At 52.5% G+C, this 15,236-nt stretch overlaps 1 protein-coding gene across 1 annotated transcript; it reads right to left on the reverse strand.

Annotated features, from left to right (window-relative positions):
* Positions 1 to 9,179: 9,179 nt before the first annotated feature.
* Positions 9,180 to 13,219, reverse strand: LOC142357764 (ammonium transporter 3-like). The gene is made up of 5 exons (XM_075409305.1): positions 12,913 to 13,219; positions 11,618 to 11,779; positions 11,058 to 11,207; positions 10,450 to 10,613; positions 9,180 to 10,331 (listed from the first exon to the last, which is right to left on the reverse strand). Exons 1-5 carry the CDS (start codon positions 13,217 to 13,219, stop codon positions 9,180 to 9,182), a joined length of 1,935 nt encoding a protein of 644 aa, XP_075265420.1.
* Positions 13,220 to 15,236: the final 2,017 nt, after the last annotated feature.

Here is a 15,236-nt window from a genome sequence, read left to right on the forward strand (position 1 = left end):
TGTTTGGATGCCGCGGCCCAGGACCTCACTGCAATGGAGAGGTCACCCCCTGCCCCCCCTGGGCCTAGACACCCCCTCAAGCAGCATCACACCACACTCGAAAACACAAGCGCATTGTTGCCTATCTATCCATCTCAGTTAGGGTTGATTCGCTGTACCGACCCCGAGCTTTCCCATGTGTTATGCTAAGCAGTGGTGCGTCAAGCAAAACTACAAGCTACGGGATCAATGCCAAGAATGGAGCAGGGCAGGATTGGCACCTCACATACTGTTCGAGCGAGAGAGTATGGTGGGGGCACTCATGCCTCCGGAGCCTTTCGCTTTTGCGGAGAAGAATGGGATTGAAACAGTCATGCGGTTTTTGTGTGCGCCGGTGACAAAGCCTTGGTGGCCTCCAGATCCGATCGTTGGTCCCTCAGCAGCGACCATCGCAGAGGGGCCTATGTCACGACTAGCACATGATTTGGCCGGAAAAACAATGATTATGGTGACCTCCCGTCCAGATCCCCATCGCAGCCAACTGCACCTGACCGTAATCCGACTTGCCTCCTCCATACCTTCAGGCGAGGTGTCACAACAGATCCAGGGATTCACAGAGGCACCGTAGAAGTTCCTGGATGCAAGACATACTTACACTACCTGCACCCGGCTGTCCATGATTGCAAGGGTTTGAGCCATGCTCCTAATGGCGATATTCTCATATTTTGCATTCCTTTACTACGCAGATTGGAGATAGCGTAATGGAGCAGACTTGCGGTGCATTGGTTTGTGCCCTTCGAAGGAACGCAGACCTGAATGTCCAGCGCAGCGACAAAAACAGAGCTTGGCAGGAGAAGCTCAACAGCCCAGGGTCAGTTCTCCTGGATGGCCAACCACATGTGTGGGAGTCTCAGTCTACAGGCTTCACTATCGGCTGCTTGAGGATAAACCAATACAACCCTGCACAGTTCAACTCAAAGGAACGGTAAGTCCCGACACCATGCAGCCCTATGCACCCAGTTGAAGCTAGGCCCTGAGGTTGATTGTCTGTCACGCCTCAGTGAGCCTGGTCACCCACGATCCAGAGCTGGTACAAAGGGTGACACTGAGGTACACCGAGGGATATTAGGTGGGATGGTAGTATCGAGTAGGGTGCTGTTGTCACTACGATTTGTGGCGTTGCTGGATGGATCCCCCATGCAGCAAGGCTAATTTGTCCAATCGCAAACTTGCATTGCACTTCCACGAGTAATTGGCGTGTGCTACTGCCTGTTACGTATGCCTTTTCAGCTACAACCAGATCCTGCGAGATCTAAGCCCGGATGTGCTGGTGGTGAACCATGGTGCTCATCACGGCCCCAACATCGTGGCATACACTCAGCAGATGCGGAGCCTCTTCGAGCTTGTCCAGTTCTTAGGCTACAAGGGGCCTTCCCCTGGTGCTGAGAAAATCTTTGTCTGGTCATCGACCACAGCACAGCACTTTGACACGCCATCCGGTGACTTTGATCCCGTGACGCAAGAGGTAAACATGTTGCAGCCTTCTCTCAGATCATGATACCTCTGCGTGCTTGCGGTCAGCTACCCTGTGTGTCTGCCCTGACTGTGCGGACAGGATATCCGATGCTGGCTGGTAGCTAGCGAGTGTGTGTTGCAGGGGCCTCCTTGCTCATCACTTGCCTGTGGTTGCAGAAATCTAGCTGCTTCTGTGCGAGTCGAATGGGATCATCCGCTGCCCGCGAGCAGACGAAGGCGGCGCAACAGCTAGCGAGGGTCCATGGTTTTGGACACCCTCTCAATATGTTCAAACTGACATGGAAACGCCACAATCTGCACGATGAAGGGTGCCGGAAGTTCATGCTGCGGAATTTTACTTCGGAGGATTGCCCACCAAAGCGGACGGCTCTGTGTGACTGCACACACTTGTGCTATTCCCCTGCGTTCTTTGATAAGGTGGCGGAGCAGCTGCGTATCAACCTGGGGTTTCAATCCGCAAACCATTCTACATCTCTTGAAATTCATGACGAAGAGATTTCCTGACTTCCTGTCTGGTGCCTATGTGTTAGGATCACCAGAGGTAATGGCATGTTTACTGGCATGTATGCTGGCAATCGTATACATGTGATGTAGACTCCAGCTAATTTGGCAATACTAAATTTTCACAGAATGCATTATGATGAGATTTACAATGCAGTGCAATTGGTGTTTGGTCTGGCTTCAGGGCCAATAGAAATGTGTCTTTCCTCGTTCCCTATATCCCCGGGGGCTGGTGCCCTACTTATTTGCACGTTGCTTGCCATCCTCATTGTATGGACCTTATGGCTTGAACTGACTGTATGGCCACCTCAACACCCAGAGTTCAGGCTGCCGCTACTAGTAACCCTTCACTGCAAACCGTGCATCGAATTTCTTTCACACCGTCTGCAGCCACCACCGTGGGCCTTGCCGTGGCCCGAAGGCCAAAATGCCGCCCAATCTCCCCGATGTTGTCGCCTGCATAGCACAGTGGTATCCCCATGGGCCGTGCATGTAGTTAAGGGGAGTGTGAGATCCCCTCCAGCTTATTGATAAGACAGAGAGGACATGATTCAGCTGGCCAGCAGCCAACATGCAGGTTCTATTTCCTACGTCCATGTCCCATGCCGATTTCAACAGGGCTCAGTTAAGAACTCCAGCAAGTACGAGAATACACATTGTTGCTGTTGTGTTGCGATACTTGCCCAAAGTATCTGGGCTGTGCGTGCAGTGAAAATAGGGCAGCAGGAGCGCGAGAGAGATCAAGCGTGCAACAACCAACGGGGTTGTGAAGAGCATGCAGGCATGCAGAGGCATGATGGTCGATCATGGAGGAAGACTGCTGGTAGACAGATACCATTATCTCGGGACAATTGCGGAACACCACAGGATGTAGGAGGAGCTCACCAAGTGCCGGATAGCATGCAGAGGCCTGACCCAGGGGGAGATGGCTTCGATTTGCTGTAGAAATCCGATCCATGTGTGCGGAACTTCACAGCGATAACCAGTACAAGTAGAGAATCACATATTTTCCTAAAGGGTTGTCAGGGCTCCAACTCTTATCAAAGACAAAGTGCTGATGTTTCCTGAACGTGTGTGAGTGAGTATACAGCACTCCGTTGCATTTCGTTCTTGAAAATCTTGTCAAGAGAACTTTCACCCGGGATGCGACTTCCACACCAGATTGCCAAGTGTAGCTGCTACTTGGCAAGCTTACTAGGGACAGCCGAGCCAATCCATCAGAAGTGCAGGAAGCCAGAAGGACTGACAGAGATCCTTGTGTGGGGGCGCAGCTCAACACACATTGCTGTTGGCCACCAATGAGATCGCTGCCATGTGTCAGCCCGGATGCAGGCTTCCTGCTCAAATTGTGCAAATCGTACCAGAGCCTCTGATTATTCTGCAAGGGCTGGGGTAGTGTCACTGCACCAGACAGCAGTCTGTCAGGCTGGCAAACTCGCACTGTCTACTGGATGCACGGAGCCAATGGTTGATCCAGGTCGGGAAGACGCCATCTTAATTTGTTTGGTGGTGGTCACTGCAAAATCTGTGGCCCGCCTGACAGTGCTCTTCACACGCCACATGCGCTGCCTGATGAAGAGGGTTGCAACACCTGTCGCAATCATGATGGCGGCAAGCATGAGCATGACTCCTGACAGGTCTGTGACGTCCATGCCGAGTGTGTTGGTGGAGGTGCTCGAGGAGGAGCTGGGGCAGCTGGGGTTCGTGGCATACTGTTCCCACAGCTTCTCCGGAAAGCCCTCCTCCACTAGGGCCTGGTACTCCGCGTCTAGCACCGCCATGAGATGGGGCTGTAGCAGCCGGCACAAGCAAACATTGTGCACAGGAGAAAGTCAGAATTTGAGAATTTCTCAGTGGGTAGCTACATCGCACATGGAGAAATGGACTGGTACGTTTTGAAAATACTCAGGCTGACTCTGAGTGCAGGCCGCGGGACAAGAGAGCGAGCCTGAGGCCTGGGCCATTGATACGTACAACAGCATACTTGTGTACCCAAAAGTACACCTAACAGATGGACTGTGGCGCTAAGATTCTAGTTGACACTGACATTTGCTGATAGGCTGCATGGAAAAGCAATGTAGCATAGAGGGATGCAAAGCTCTGAAATTTCACTCCGAGGGACTAAGAACGGCGCGCCAGACGATAACAGGGGCGGGGGCAGACATACGGATCGCATTTGCACGCAGACTCGGGAATTCTAGTGGAAGGGAGGCTACAGAAGAATGCGTCCGCAGAATGTACGTTGGGAAGACGGGAAGACACCAAGGTGGGTGGTTGGCGGTGGGGGCGAAAATCCTGACTACCAGCAAGCGCAATCATTGTATGGCGGGAACCTTGCAGACAAAATCTGTTGCCAATATGAAATTGGATCATATTGTGCAAACACAGAGCCCAGTGATCAGAGGGACACACCTTGCAATCCTTACTGTCAACAGCAAAGCCACCACCTGTTGTGGTCAGCCGGCCGCCAACAAGGTGTAGGTCGCAGCCGGCAGAGTCTTTTGAGAGAAGGAGGTCCAGATCAGCTTGGCCACCGGCACCTGCCACGCATGAACCGTTCTTGATAGCTTCCTCATAGTCCGGAATGCGGGGAACCTCTGGGATGACGGAAAACACTGATCAGATCCATTGCCTGTTGGCAAAGCTATGGAACTCTGCAGGTACGAGAATCCATGAAGTCAACAATACCAGCTTGGGCTGTTGTTGTGCAAGGAAAGATATATCATGGACGTGGTAGGACGCGTTCTCCTCACCAAAGACATTCAGTGCGGGGTATGGATCCAGAATCCTGCTGTTTTGTGGGGATCCCTCGGTCATACATAACGTCTCGCCAGCACGGGACACATCATCGAGGCTGTGAAAGACGGAGATGGCGGACGTCTGCATGACGAGGAAGTTTGCCAGGTTGGCTTGGGATGGGGCAGTCGGATTAAGGATCGGGAGGGTAGCTCAGGAACAGCTCTGAGATAATGTCAGCAAAAAAACGGAATGTTTCGATGGCACTGTTGGATATGATGACATTCTATGAAGCACGTGCTCACCGGTATACGCAGCCACCGTGATCAGCATCCCGAACGAGAATGCAACGGAGAAGATTCGCCCGCCTGTGGTCTGGGGACTGAAGTATGCCTGGCCAGAAAGGGTGGAGAAACCGAGCCACAGTGCTTTGCCGAGGGAGGCCAGTCGGCTGCTGTATGGGTCAAAGTCCGTGTCGTTATATCCATGTTCGAGCCACCACATGAAGAGGCTGCTGGCCAGGATCATCAACAAGATCACTCCCCAGAGGCCATAAGAAAACGGCGCCAGCACTGTGAGGATGCTCTGGGCAAGAGTCTTTTGCGCTGGGCCGGGCTTCGTTGTGACTATTCGGGACGATGCATCCACAACATGCTTCCCTATCACCATTCCGTGCTCGCGCCTATCACGGTTATCTATCCACCTGTGGGCCCACAGCGACAACAAACATCACGAGGTATTTGCATAGCAAGACTTGGGCTGATCAGGCCTCAGGTTCAGATTCAGAGAAATACATGGTCGATGCATAGCCCTGTGTGATAGCGGTAGAATATGGATCCCACCATTGCCCAAGGATGTCGAAATCCTTTGCCGCCCGGAACATGACCTCGTTCCAGCTGGACTCATCCTCCCTTAAGTAAATGGCATGGATGTCAAATGTAAATCCAGTCCTGGAGGCAATCTCTCGGAAAAGATCCTGCAGGATAAGGGAGCATGGGACCCGCCAATCATGCCAACCGATGGAACGGATAGAGGTGGTGTGATCATTGGCTGATGACATGCTAGCTTGAGGCATGCGACGGAAGGGGGGAACATGCATGTAGTGGCTTACAGGCAGGGCGAGTACAGACTGAATCCAATGGCACTTACAATGTCATGCCCCCCAGTAATGTTACCGTCGTCATTGACGATAACAAATGGGCTCCAGGGAGTGGCAGCCACTTGAAGGTGGAGGCCGCTGAGTGCAAGCTTTGATTCCGAAGCATTCTGAATGAGGAAAACAGTTGCGCAAAGTCGGGTACGGCATGGGTGATTCATGAGCTGCAGGATTCGTAAGACTAAGATGGGTCAGAGGGAGGGAGGGGAGAGAGGGAGCGCGAGCAAGTTTGCCTGCCTGAGGCGCAGGTTTGGTGGACGAGGTCTCACCACTGAGTCAAAAAGTGTGCAGAAGTCATATGAGCTGGCAGCCGAGACACTCTGGAGGTCCAAGACGCTTGCCAGCACCAATCCCGAAACCAGAACTGCCCTCGCGGCAGCCATGGCCTGCCAGGGGTCGATGGGGGGATGAAAGGGGGGGGGGGGGGGGGGGGTGGACTTAAGTCAGGAGTTTGTCTATGTGCAGTGCGCTGTAATACTCAGCGGCATGTCGACACATCGGCATGTCGACACTGGTCATCAAGTGTGCGACGGACGTCCACCATGTTACAAAATGGGTCTCCGTGCATCAAATCAATACATACCCATCGGCGAGTCCATAAGTAAGGGGGCATATATCCTGGGCTATGGGTCTCGACAACAGACATGCACAGAGTTGGCTTGAGCCCGGAGTGCGAGAGCACGCGTGCGTGCGCGTGGTACGAGGCATGCCTCGTACGCACCTCGTACTAGTACCCACCTGGCGAACGTCTTCTTCCGACTCCTGAGTCTCTACTCTCTGGCCTGCTTGGTCAGGTTAAACCGTTATTAAAGCCTCTATTTTGGCGCCAAGCTCCCCGAAATTTATCTGGGCTCAGATGATTCAGCTGTAGAATTGAACTAGTTGCGATAGTCCCGTTGTTCGAGCTCCACGACGGAGTGCTAGTTGCGCTAGAGGTACTCGTACCGCAACCTGGTAACTGGTAGTTGGGACCGATCGATCGAGTCCTAACTCTAATATATAAAGCTACCTACCTACCTAGCTAGTACTCGTACCGAGTAGGGGGGAGGCCGTAGGGTTGGTAGTAACTACGAGTACGAGTACCCAGCTTTATATAATTTCATTTTTTTCACTGACGTCCTTCAATCTGTACTTACCGGTGTAAGTGATGTCTATCTATCTATTCATTTTTTTCACCCCCGGGAGTACGAGTACCGTGCTACAGTAGTGCGCGAATATCCCACGCGTAGGTACCTACCTACCTACCTACTGTACTCGTAGCGATATGTGAGCTCAGGGAGCCCGGCGGCCGGCCGGGACTCGGGAGAGACCAAATTCTCTTACCCGACCCTACCGACCCCTACCCTAGCACGTGGTTATTTGTATAATCGTAGGGTATCTAGCTAGGGCGAGGCCGATCGAGATCGACCTCCATGCGCATGCACGTACGAGTACTCCTGCTCGTAAGTACCCGGTACGTAGGTAGGTAGGGTACCTACGTACTCGAACCCGCGTGTTGGTGGACCATGACGCATGACGAAATACATGACATCGGGTGTCCATGCCGGGGGTCTTACCCATAAGTCATACTAGCTATCCTTACGTACTATTGATCTGAAGAACATCTCTCAATTGAATTTGTGATAGAAGGCAACATATGGTTTGTGTATGTATGTAGCCCCGTCCCATCAACACAACCACCACCTGCAGAACCCCCTCCCTTATCTCTCTCACCCGGCCACTTGTCAACTGGCCCTTGCTTACAGCCCAACCTGTGAGAGTGCCGTGTTGCTGTGCCATCCCTGCCTTCCATTGGCTGCACGACCATCCCCAGCGCCACCGTTCCCTCGTTCCCATTGTCATGTTGTGGACGGCGGCATCAGCAGTCCAGGCCGGTGAATGGACCCATCACCCTTCCCTGCCAAGCACCTCCACATGCATCCCAACCTGGGCCCCCTCATCGATCGTCACATCTCCCACCGCACGCCCCTGCATCCCCTCGCCTTAGTTAGAGCTCCCAGTCTCGCTCCATCCCTTCACACGCCCCAGCAACTCTCCCAGTCAAAACACTGCCGGACTGGTGCAATACAACATCGCTCGAGCATGGATTCATAGTAGACTTCAGTCGGCCATCAGCCGTTGCTGGTATATCCCCCAACACCATCAGTTCCAGTCCTCACTATGGACGCTCTTCAACATCCTAACTTGTTTCCCTCCCTTGGAAAGCGTCTCAACTTTTGTCCACCACTCCATCAGCTTTCTTGGGTGCTGATATATTGACAGCAAAAAAGAGCAAACGAGAGATGGACTCCACTAATCAGTGAGGACAACACACAGTCATCAGCTCACCCGGCAAGGCACCGCGGCTCGCTGTGCTGATGTCTACCTGACTCTATGCTGATGTGAAAGCGAAAGCATCCTAGCTCCCTCTGACTGTCAATGGGGCTATGAGACATAGCTAGAGACATCAGCAACCTCTGCAACACGACCTCCTGTACCTCCCTTTGGCCTTGCCAGTCCTGAACAGGCCCTGGCCAGATCCAGCTGGGACAGGGCTGCGCGGCAATGGCCTGTGCGGTCCCTGTCTTGCCTGGGGTGCAGGGCCTCTGCCAGTGCTCCTGCCCCTAGTGCGTCGCCTGCGCAGAACAGCAGTGTCAGTGTGCCGTGGATGGAGTCATGGGGCAGGCACCGGCTCATAGAAATGGAAACACGTGAATTCCACCCAGCAATGCGCCATGGGAGCAGTTGCCTGTGGCTGATGTCTGTGTGACTCCTTGCCGGCGGGAGGGCATGTCACCCTCACTGCCAACCATGACAGTTCACTGTGAGAGTGCGGTGGAAAAGGGTAGAAAGACCAGGAGATGGGAACAGCCCAGCCGCGAAAAAAGGGGAGACAGAGGAAGTGGTTGGCTGCTGTGAGGCAGAGAACTGGAGGCACAGGGACACACAGGACTGCAGACAAACGGGACGATCGAGCAGGGGGGCGGAGCAGAGATGAAGTCGCATGGTCCAAGGCACTGTGAAGAATGGAGACGAGGAAAGGATGGGGAGACAGACAGACGGAAAGGGGAGGAATGGACATTTGAACGCTGCCTACATACTGTAGTCATGTTCAGGCAAATGATAGAGGCAGATTTTTACCACTCCAAGCATTGCGGTGTAACCAGCAGCTGCTTAGTGAACTTAGTGTAGGGTATTTCCCCGCATCATGCAGAGTTATTACATGTATAGATGTGGACTAGTTTGGGCATTAGTACCTTTAATTGTGTGTTATGCATATGTACATTAGGATCTATTCTGTGGGCTTGACATCCACCTTTGCTGTATCATCCTTCATGGCGACGTCTGCTGTGTCGTAGTGGTGGTAGGCAGCACCGCCATGATGAGAAGCGTCGAGACCCTGGATCTCCTCCTCCACAGGCACACGCAAAATTCCCATGAACTTCATCCCAAAGAACAATGCTCCTGCAAGGCCGCATGTCCATGCAAGGATAGCCACCACGCCGGCCAGCTGCCATCCCAGCTGAGCCCCGTTATCTCCGTAGAATGCTCCGTAGCCACTGGGACCATACACCTCATCCACAAACCCTGGCGTTGCAAACAGACCGACAGAAATTGCACCCCAAGCACCGCAGAAGCAGTGAACTGGCGAAGCGTCCAGAGGGTCATCAATGCGCAGCTTCTTCAACAGCATCGAAGAGTAGTAGTACACACAAGCTCCGATCAATCCGATGACAATCGCGATGTATGGCTGCACCACGGCGCAAGGAGCGGTGATGGACACCAGACCTCCCAAAATGCCGTTCAAAGGGGGCCCGATGTCGGGCGGGTTCTTGTGGAGGACGTGCAGCAACATCGTGAAGGCACCGCCGGTGGCCGCGGCCAGGGTGGTGGTCATCATCACGCGGGAGGCCGTGCCCATGGCGAAGAATGACAACGTCGACACACCGTTGAAACCGTACCAGCCGAACCACAGAATCAGGGTCCCGAGAGCAGCGAGGACGCTAGAGTGCCCTGGCATATCGACCGGGCCGTCGACGGTAAAGCGGCCGTGACGAGGGCCCATAGCAATCGCGCCCATGAGAGCGGCGGCACCGCCCACCATGTGAACCAGCGCGGATCCGGCAAAGTCTTTGAATCCGTTGGATGCCAACCAGCCGTCGCTGGTCCAGCCCCAGTGGATCACAACCGGGTAGATGAAGGCCGTGATGATGCAGGTGTAGATGAAGTACGCGTTCAGGGTGCACCGCTCGGCCACCGCACCGGATACGATAGTGGCGGCAGCGGCGGCGAAAGCCCACTGGAATAGCCAGTCGGCGTAAGCCGCGCATCCACCCATGACATCCCAGGACGTGCCGATGAACCCGCCGGCGGAGGTGCCGTAGGCGAGAGGGTAGCCGATCAGGTACCAGATAAGAGCGCCCAGACACGCGTCCATGACATTCTGATACGCACGCACACACCAGGGTCAATACGCGGCGGGGTATACAAGGCTGGCGCGGATGTTGGTAGCGTTGTTAGTCGGAGTTAAGATTGCCCATGAGCAATTGCGGGTTGCTCACCTTCACGAGGATGTTCTTTGTGTTCTTGGCTCGCACGCTGCCGGCTTCAAGCAATGCGAATCCAGCTTGCATGAAGAACACCAGGATGGTTCCAAATAGGAGCCAAAAGGTGTCGGCATTAGAAGTGACGTCATCTGCATTGCAAGACATGGTGCTTGATTCCACTAGTCAAGCTTTCCTGGGGCTCGACGAGTGATAGGTCGACGGGGCGCTGGGCACGTGCGAAGATGCTTGTTTGGTGACGGTAGGGCATCCAGCATCGCTATATATAGGGTCTGTCTCGTGGCTAACAAATACTGGGAGGGCGGCGGGGCCACAGTCTCGTGGCTCGTGTCATCTGCCGCACTACTGGAGGGTGCGTCCACTAACGGGACGCCAGCTCGAGCAATAATTTGCACGAGCCAGAGTACTGCACGAGCCAGCGCAATTCAGGCAGAACGTCCCAGTACTAGAATCCTGTTGCACAGGATACGTACAGAGTTAGTACGAGTACAGTACCTACTGTACCTACCTGGTTGCACGATCAGTGATCACTGATCACGATACGCACTGTCGATCGAGGCCGGTGCCCGGCGTCTCCTACCGGCTACCCTACCAGGAGCTCGTACCTAAGGATACCAGGAGGTCATACCTCGTGGTCATACAGTCCGTACAGGCCCCTCCGACCCGTACTAGCCTCGTGGTACACGTAGATCGACGTGTACGGTCCGCTTCGGACTTTTCGCGCCTCTCGGCCCCGCGGCCCCAGGGCCCCTTGCCTGCAACCAGCCACTCTAGTATAGCCAGGCTAATAACTTGAAACCACTTCACCCCTCCTACGTACGGCAGGTGCCTATCGGTAGAGAGTAGACAGCCAGTAGGTAGAGCCGGTACAGCGTAGAGAGCTCAGAGCTCCCCTCGGGATATGTATGTGACGAAGCTTGGTAGGGTAGGACCTATGTTAGTAGGTACCTACCAACCTACCTGTAGGTACCCAACAGTGTGTGCCTAGAATAAGGTAAAGGTAAGAATTCGCTGGCGCACGCCAGGTGTCCATAGAATACAGTTGGTAACGCTGCATTAGTTGTTGTTAAAATAATGTAGAGGCACCAAGTACTACTGTCTACTGGTGTCTGGTACGCGAGTACCGGCCTGTTCTTGTACTCGTACGCGTTCCTACTGTACTTACGAGTACGAGTAACCTGTAGTACGTAGCTGTCTGCTATAGCTGTACCAGCTGGCTGTACTCGCGTACCAAGAGCTCGTACGAGTAGTCTGTAGTCTGTAGATGCCTGATAGATGGACGGTGTAGGAGTACTGTGTATTGTACTAGTAGCTGATCTTGCGCAGCCTACGAGTACGAGTACCGTACCTACGCTTATATAGCAGAGGTAGGGCACGAGTACCTCCTGCTCTAGCACTCTCTAGAGTCCAGCAGAAGTAGGGAACCCCGACCCATGTACGTACATCCAGCAGGAACATTGTGTCGCTATATAATCATGACTAATTGAAAAAGTAGGCCTATCTATAGTACTCTAAATAACTCTCAAGCGGTAAGACAGGTACCCTACTGCCTACCCTAATATACCGATAATTTTTACAGGCCTGTGCAGGAGTATTGTGCGCGCTAGATAGTGCGAGTACTACTACTTGTACTGTAGTGCGGCTGCCCCAGTGTCTGTAACCAACCTATCACTACTTGTACGAGTACTGTAGCTAGCGCTAGCTAGGAATCCAGATTCCTTATATAATATATTTTCTTAAGGGGCCGGTACCCTACAGTCACGTGATTGAGACATCGACTCCCGTGATTCACGTGCAACAAAACGACCCCAATCGGTACTTCATATCAAGTACCCTCACAACTTGAGGCGTGCATCTGCGGCCTCTGCAATAATATTATGAATTATCTATATTGTGGATTGTACGTGGAGCCTTGACAATCTGGCCATAGTGGTCGGTGAGCGGTGCAAATAACTGATATCTAACTAGGTAGGTACCTAGAGGTACCCCACATACCTCCTTGTGTGGTAGCTGTGCGGCAGCACTTTGGTCTGTAATTACCTGTCACCCAGCCAGGTTGATCAACCATAGTTTAAAACTTGTACTGTATATAGCCTCAGAGCAGCCAATCTGGCTACAGGTACAGTAGGTACTGACTGCTATAATAATAATATGGGAGAACTAGAATTTCGAAGATTGTACTCGTATTATATTTGTATATAGAGGGTTTCCCTCGGCACTTCGCGGTGCCGTCTCGAATGAGCCTATGCCCTCTACGGTAGGGTTGCCTTAGGGTACCTCCGGGGTACCCTCGGCCTATAACAGGTTACGCTGACGGTGCCTACAGCCTGCATTCCATTGGCCTGTCCATGGCCTCTGGGTGTGCCAGAACGGGTGTCGAAAGACATGGCCATGGGTTTTCTACCTTCACCTGCCCGGGGGTGTTAAAAAAAAAATGGATCGAACCCACTATAGTAATACCTTCGCGACTAACCCCTCCAGCGTACAGCGGATCTTCTACGCATTCACGACGGCAATCGAGAGGAAGCGATGTCGGGGTGATCACAAACTCTGTTTGTTCTGAGTGCGTGAAATTGTCTGTGCGTCTGTGTCTATGTGTCTGTCTGTCTATCTGTGTGTCCGCGAAGTACTCGTAATCGCGCACGTAATCGTATGTACTAGTACTCGTCCCTGTCCTGCATCGCGACCCCCGACCCCCAACCCCAACCCCGACCCCGGGGCGGATCCCGCAGCCCTCGACCCTACGTACTCGTAGTCGTATCTGCATTCGTACCGGTACGGTCTAGAGAATTATATATTGTACGTCGACCAATTGTTCGATCTTCGAACCAGGCCGGCCACAAAAAAAAACAGAGTTTGTTCAGAAATCAGATGGCGTAGCCTTAATAATTACACATCGCATATAGCCCGCAATAATACATGATAACATGCAGCAAGTACAGTACTCACACTTGTACTCGCAGTATACCTTGCCTTAGAAATTTTCTAAATAGTTTATTTTAAAAACTACTGAAATTTTAGTGTAAATCTTCTGCCCCCGATAATATATTTTCCACGGTGTTAAGAGCAAAGCCCGAGAAATAAACTCTAGATTGCTTTGAATGCGACTCAAGACGGAGCATTCAAGCCGCAATCGCATCCCATAGGCACTTTGTAGTGATGGGATGTCATTGAATGAGTGAAAATTGAATTGCAAGGGCTTCGTGGGATGTGCTTGACAACCTCTCGCCACTCGGGTGCGGCCACTGACGAGACCCGGCGGACCGGCCGCGCCATGGCGGGGGAGAGGCTCGCTGGAAATAAATCGGAGGGAAAATTATTAGAAAATAACTCATTTAGAAAATTAATTGAAAATTTCAGTAAATTTATACCCCCCGATACTAAATTACGGGTGATGTTGTTTTGCACCCAGTGGTTTCATGCTTATTTGCAACCAGCCGTAAGTAAACCGATATAAACCCGAAAACCCCTAAACCTCTAAACCCTAAAAACCCTAAAAGGATGCACGAACTCGTCCCACTGCCGCTCCACCGGCCCCGCTGGGGTTCGAACCTGCGTCGCACCTCCGCCCCGGTTGCGAGGCGAGCGCTTTAGCGTGCATAGCGTCACGCACCATGCCGTGCAGCAGTATTCTATTCGTTATAAATCGGAGACATAGTGCGAATCACAAATCTGACGCTAGGTGCAAATAATTATGGAACCACTGGGTGCAACTAACATTCTACGGACCCCGGAAACTTAGTTCCCGAAAACCATAGAAAAAATAGATACCGCCCGAGAAAGTCCGGTAAATCTGCAAATTATCGGCGAATTGCGAGGAGGAACAGACGAGTTTCTTTCCAACGTAGGGTACTACCCAGGGATGTTGGCTGTATGGATACAGTATAACACATGATACTGTATTACACTGTATATACCTGTATCGGGTTTTGGGGGCTGTATTTGGGCTGGCTGCACTGTCTAGGCGCTACTCCACTGTATGACCATATCCCTGTACTGGTGACATATTATGCTTGGGCCAATTGGCTAGTCGGTATCACAAATAATATTTACAACTGGCAGTAAGGCTACTAATTCTTTAACAAATGGTGGCAGAGTCAGGGACCAGCTATGCAGCCATCTTGCCATGCTGAAGCTCGAGCTCTTGATAAACCGCGTCGACTTCCACAGCTGCATCACAGCTGTGCACCACCTGTTAAGCATGATTATAGAGCTGCCAAAAGCGTGGGTGTCACATTGGGATGCAACCAATAGCTCTAACCTGTTGGTAGCTGCTGTTGGGGTGGCTAATTGGGGTGCAACAGGGGTAGCACAGCTGCAGTGGGGCTGCAGGGGGACATCCGCACGCCAGGGGGAAATACAGTCTCTGTATGGATACCGTAAGGCGACACTAATTTGTAATGTTGTTTTAGATGCACTTTTCCGCCAAAATCCGGGGGGGGGGGGGGGGGGGGGGGACATATTTCTTTTTTCCTCAAAACAAATTATCAGGTGTTTAGGCCCGCTAACAGCCTTCCAAAGGCTCCAAGGTACTCGGAGCAGGCTCGGAGTACCTCGTCTTGGCCCGGCCAGGCTGGCCCGGGGCTGCCCGGGGCCATAGGTGGTCGTGCTTGTAGACTTTTAGCGATAGCACCAGGGTTGGACTGATATCGAGATTTTTCGATATCAGGCTGCACTGATAAATATCCGCCTGATATGTGGATCAGTCTGATATTATCAGTGCAGCCTGATATTTCAGCCTTATATCAGACTGATATGCCAGACTGATATCGACTGATATCAGG

Source organism: Convolutriloba macropyga, unplaced genomic scaffold (genome assembly GCF_964194025.1).
Source record: "Convolutriloba macropyga unplaced genomic scaffold, txConMacr16.3 SCAFFOLD_605, whole genome shotgun sequence".
Taxonomy (NCBI): domain Eukaryota; kingdom Metazoa; phylum Xenacoelomorpha; order Acoela; family Convolutidae; genus Convolutriloba; species Convolutriloba macropyga.

What these genes read in the sequence shown, in the direction of transcription:
- LOC142357764 (XM_075409305.1), bottom strand. Translation starts at nt 13,219, where the DNA reads ATGCAGATACGACTACGAGTACGTAGGGTCGAGGGCTGCGGGATCCGC. An exon ending in TGGAGGGGTTAGTCGCGAAG is followed by an intron (nt 11,780 to 12,912) that starts GTATTACTATAG and finishes TCGTACTCGTAG; the next exon opens with GCTGCGCAAGATCAGCTACT. An exon ending in TGACCTCCTGGTATCCTTAG is followed by an intron (nt 10,614 to 11,057) that starts GTACGAGCTCCT and finishes AAGCTTGACTAG; the next exon opens with TGGAATCAAGCACCATGTCT.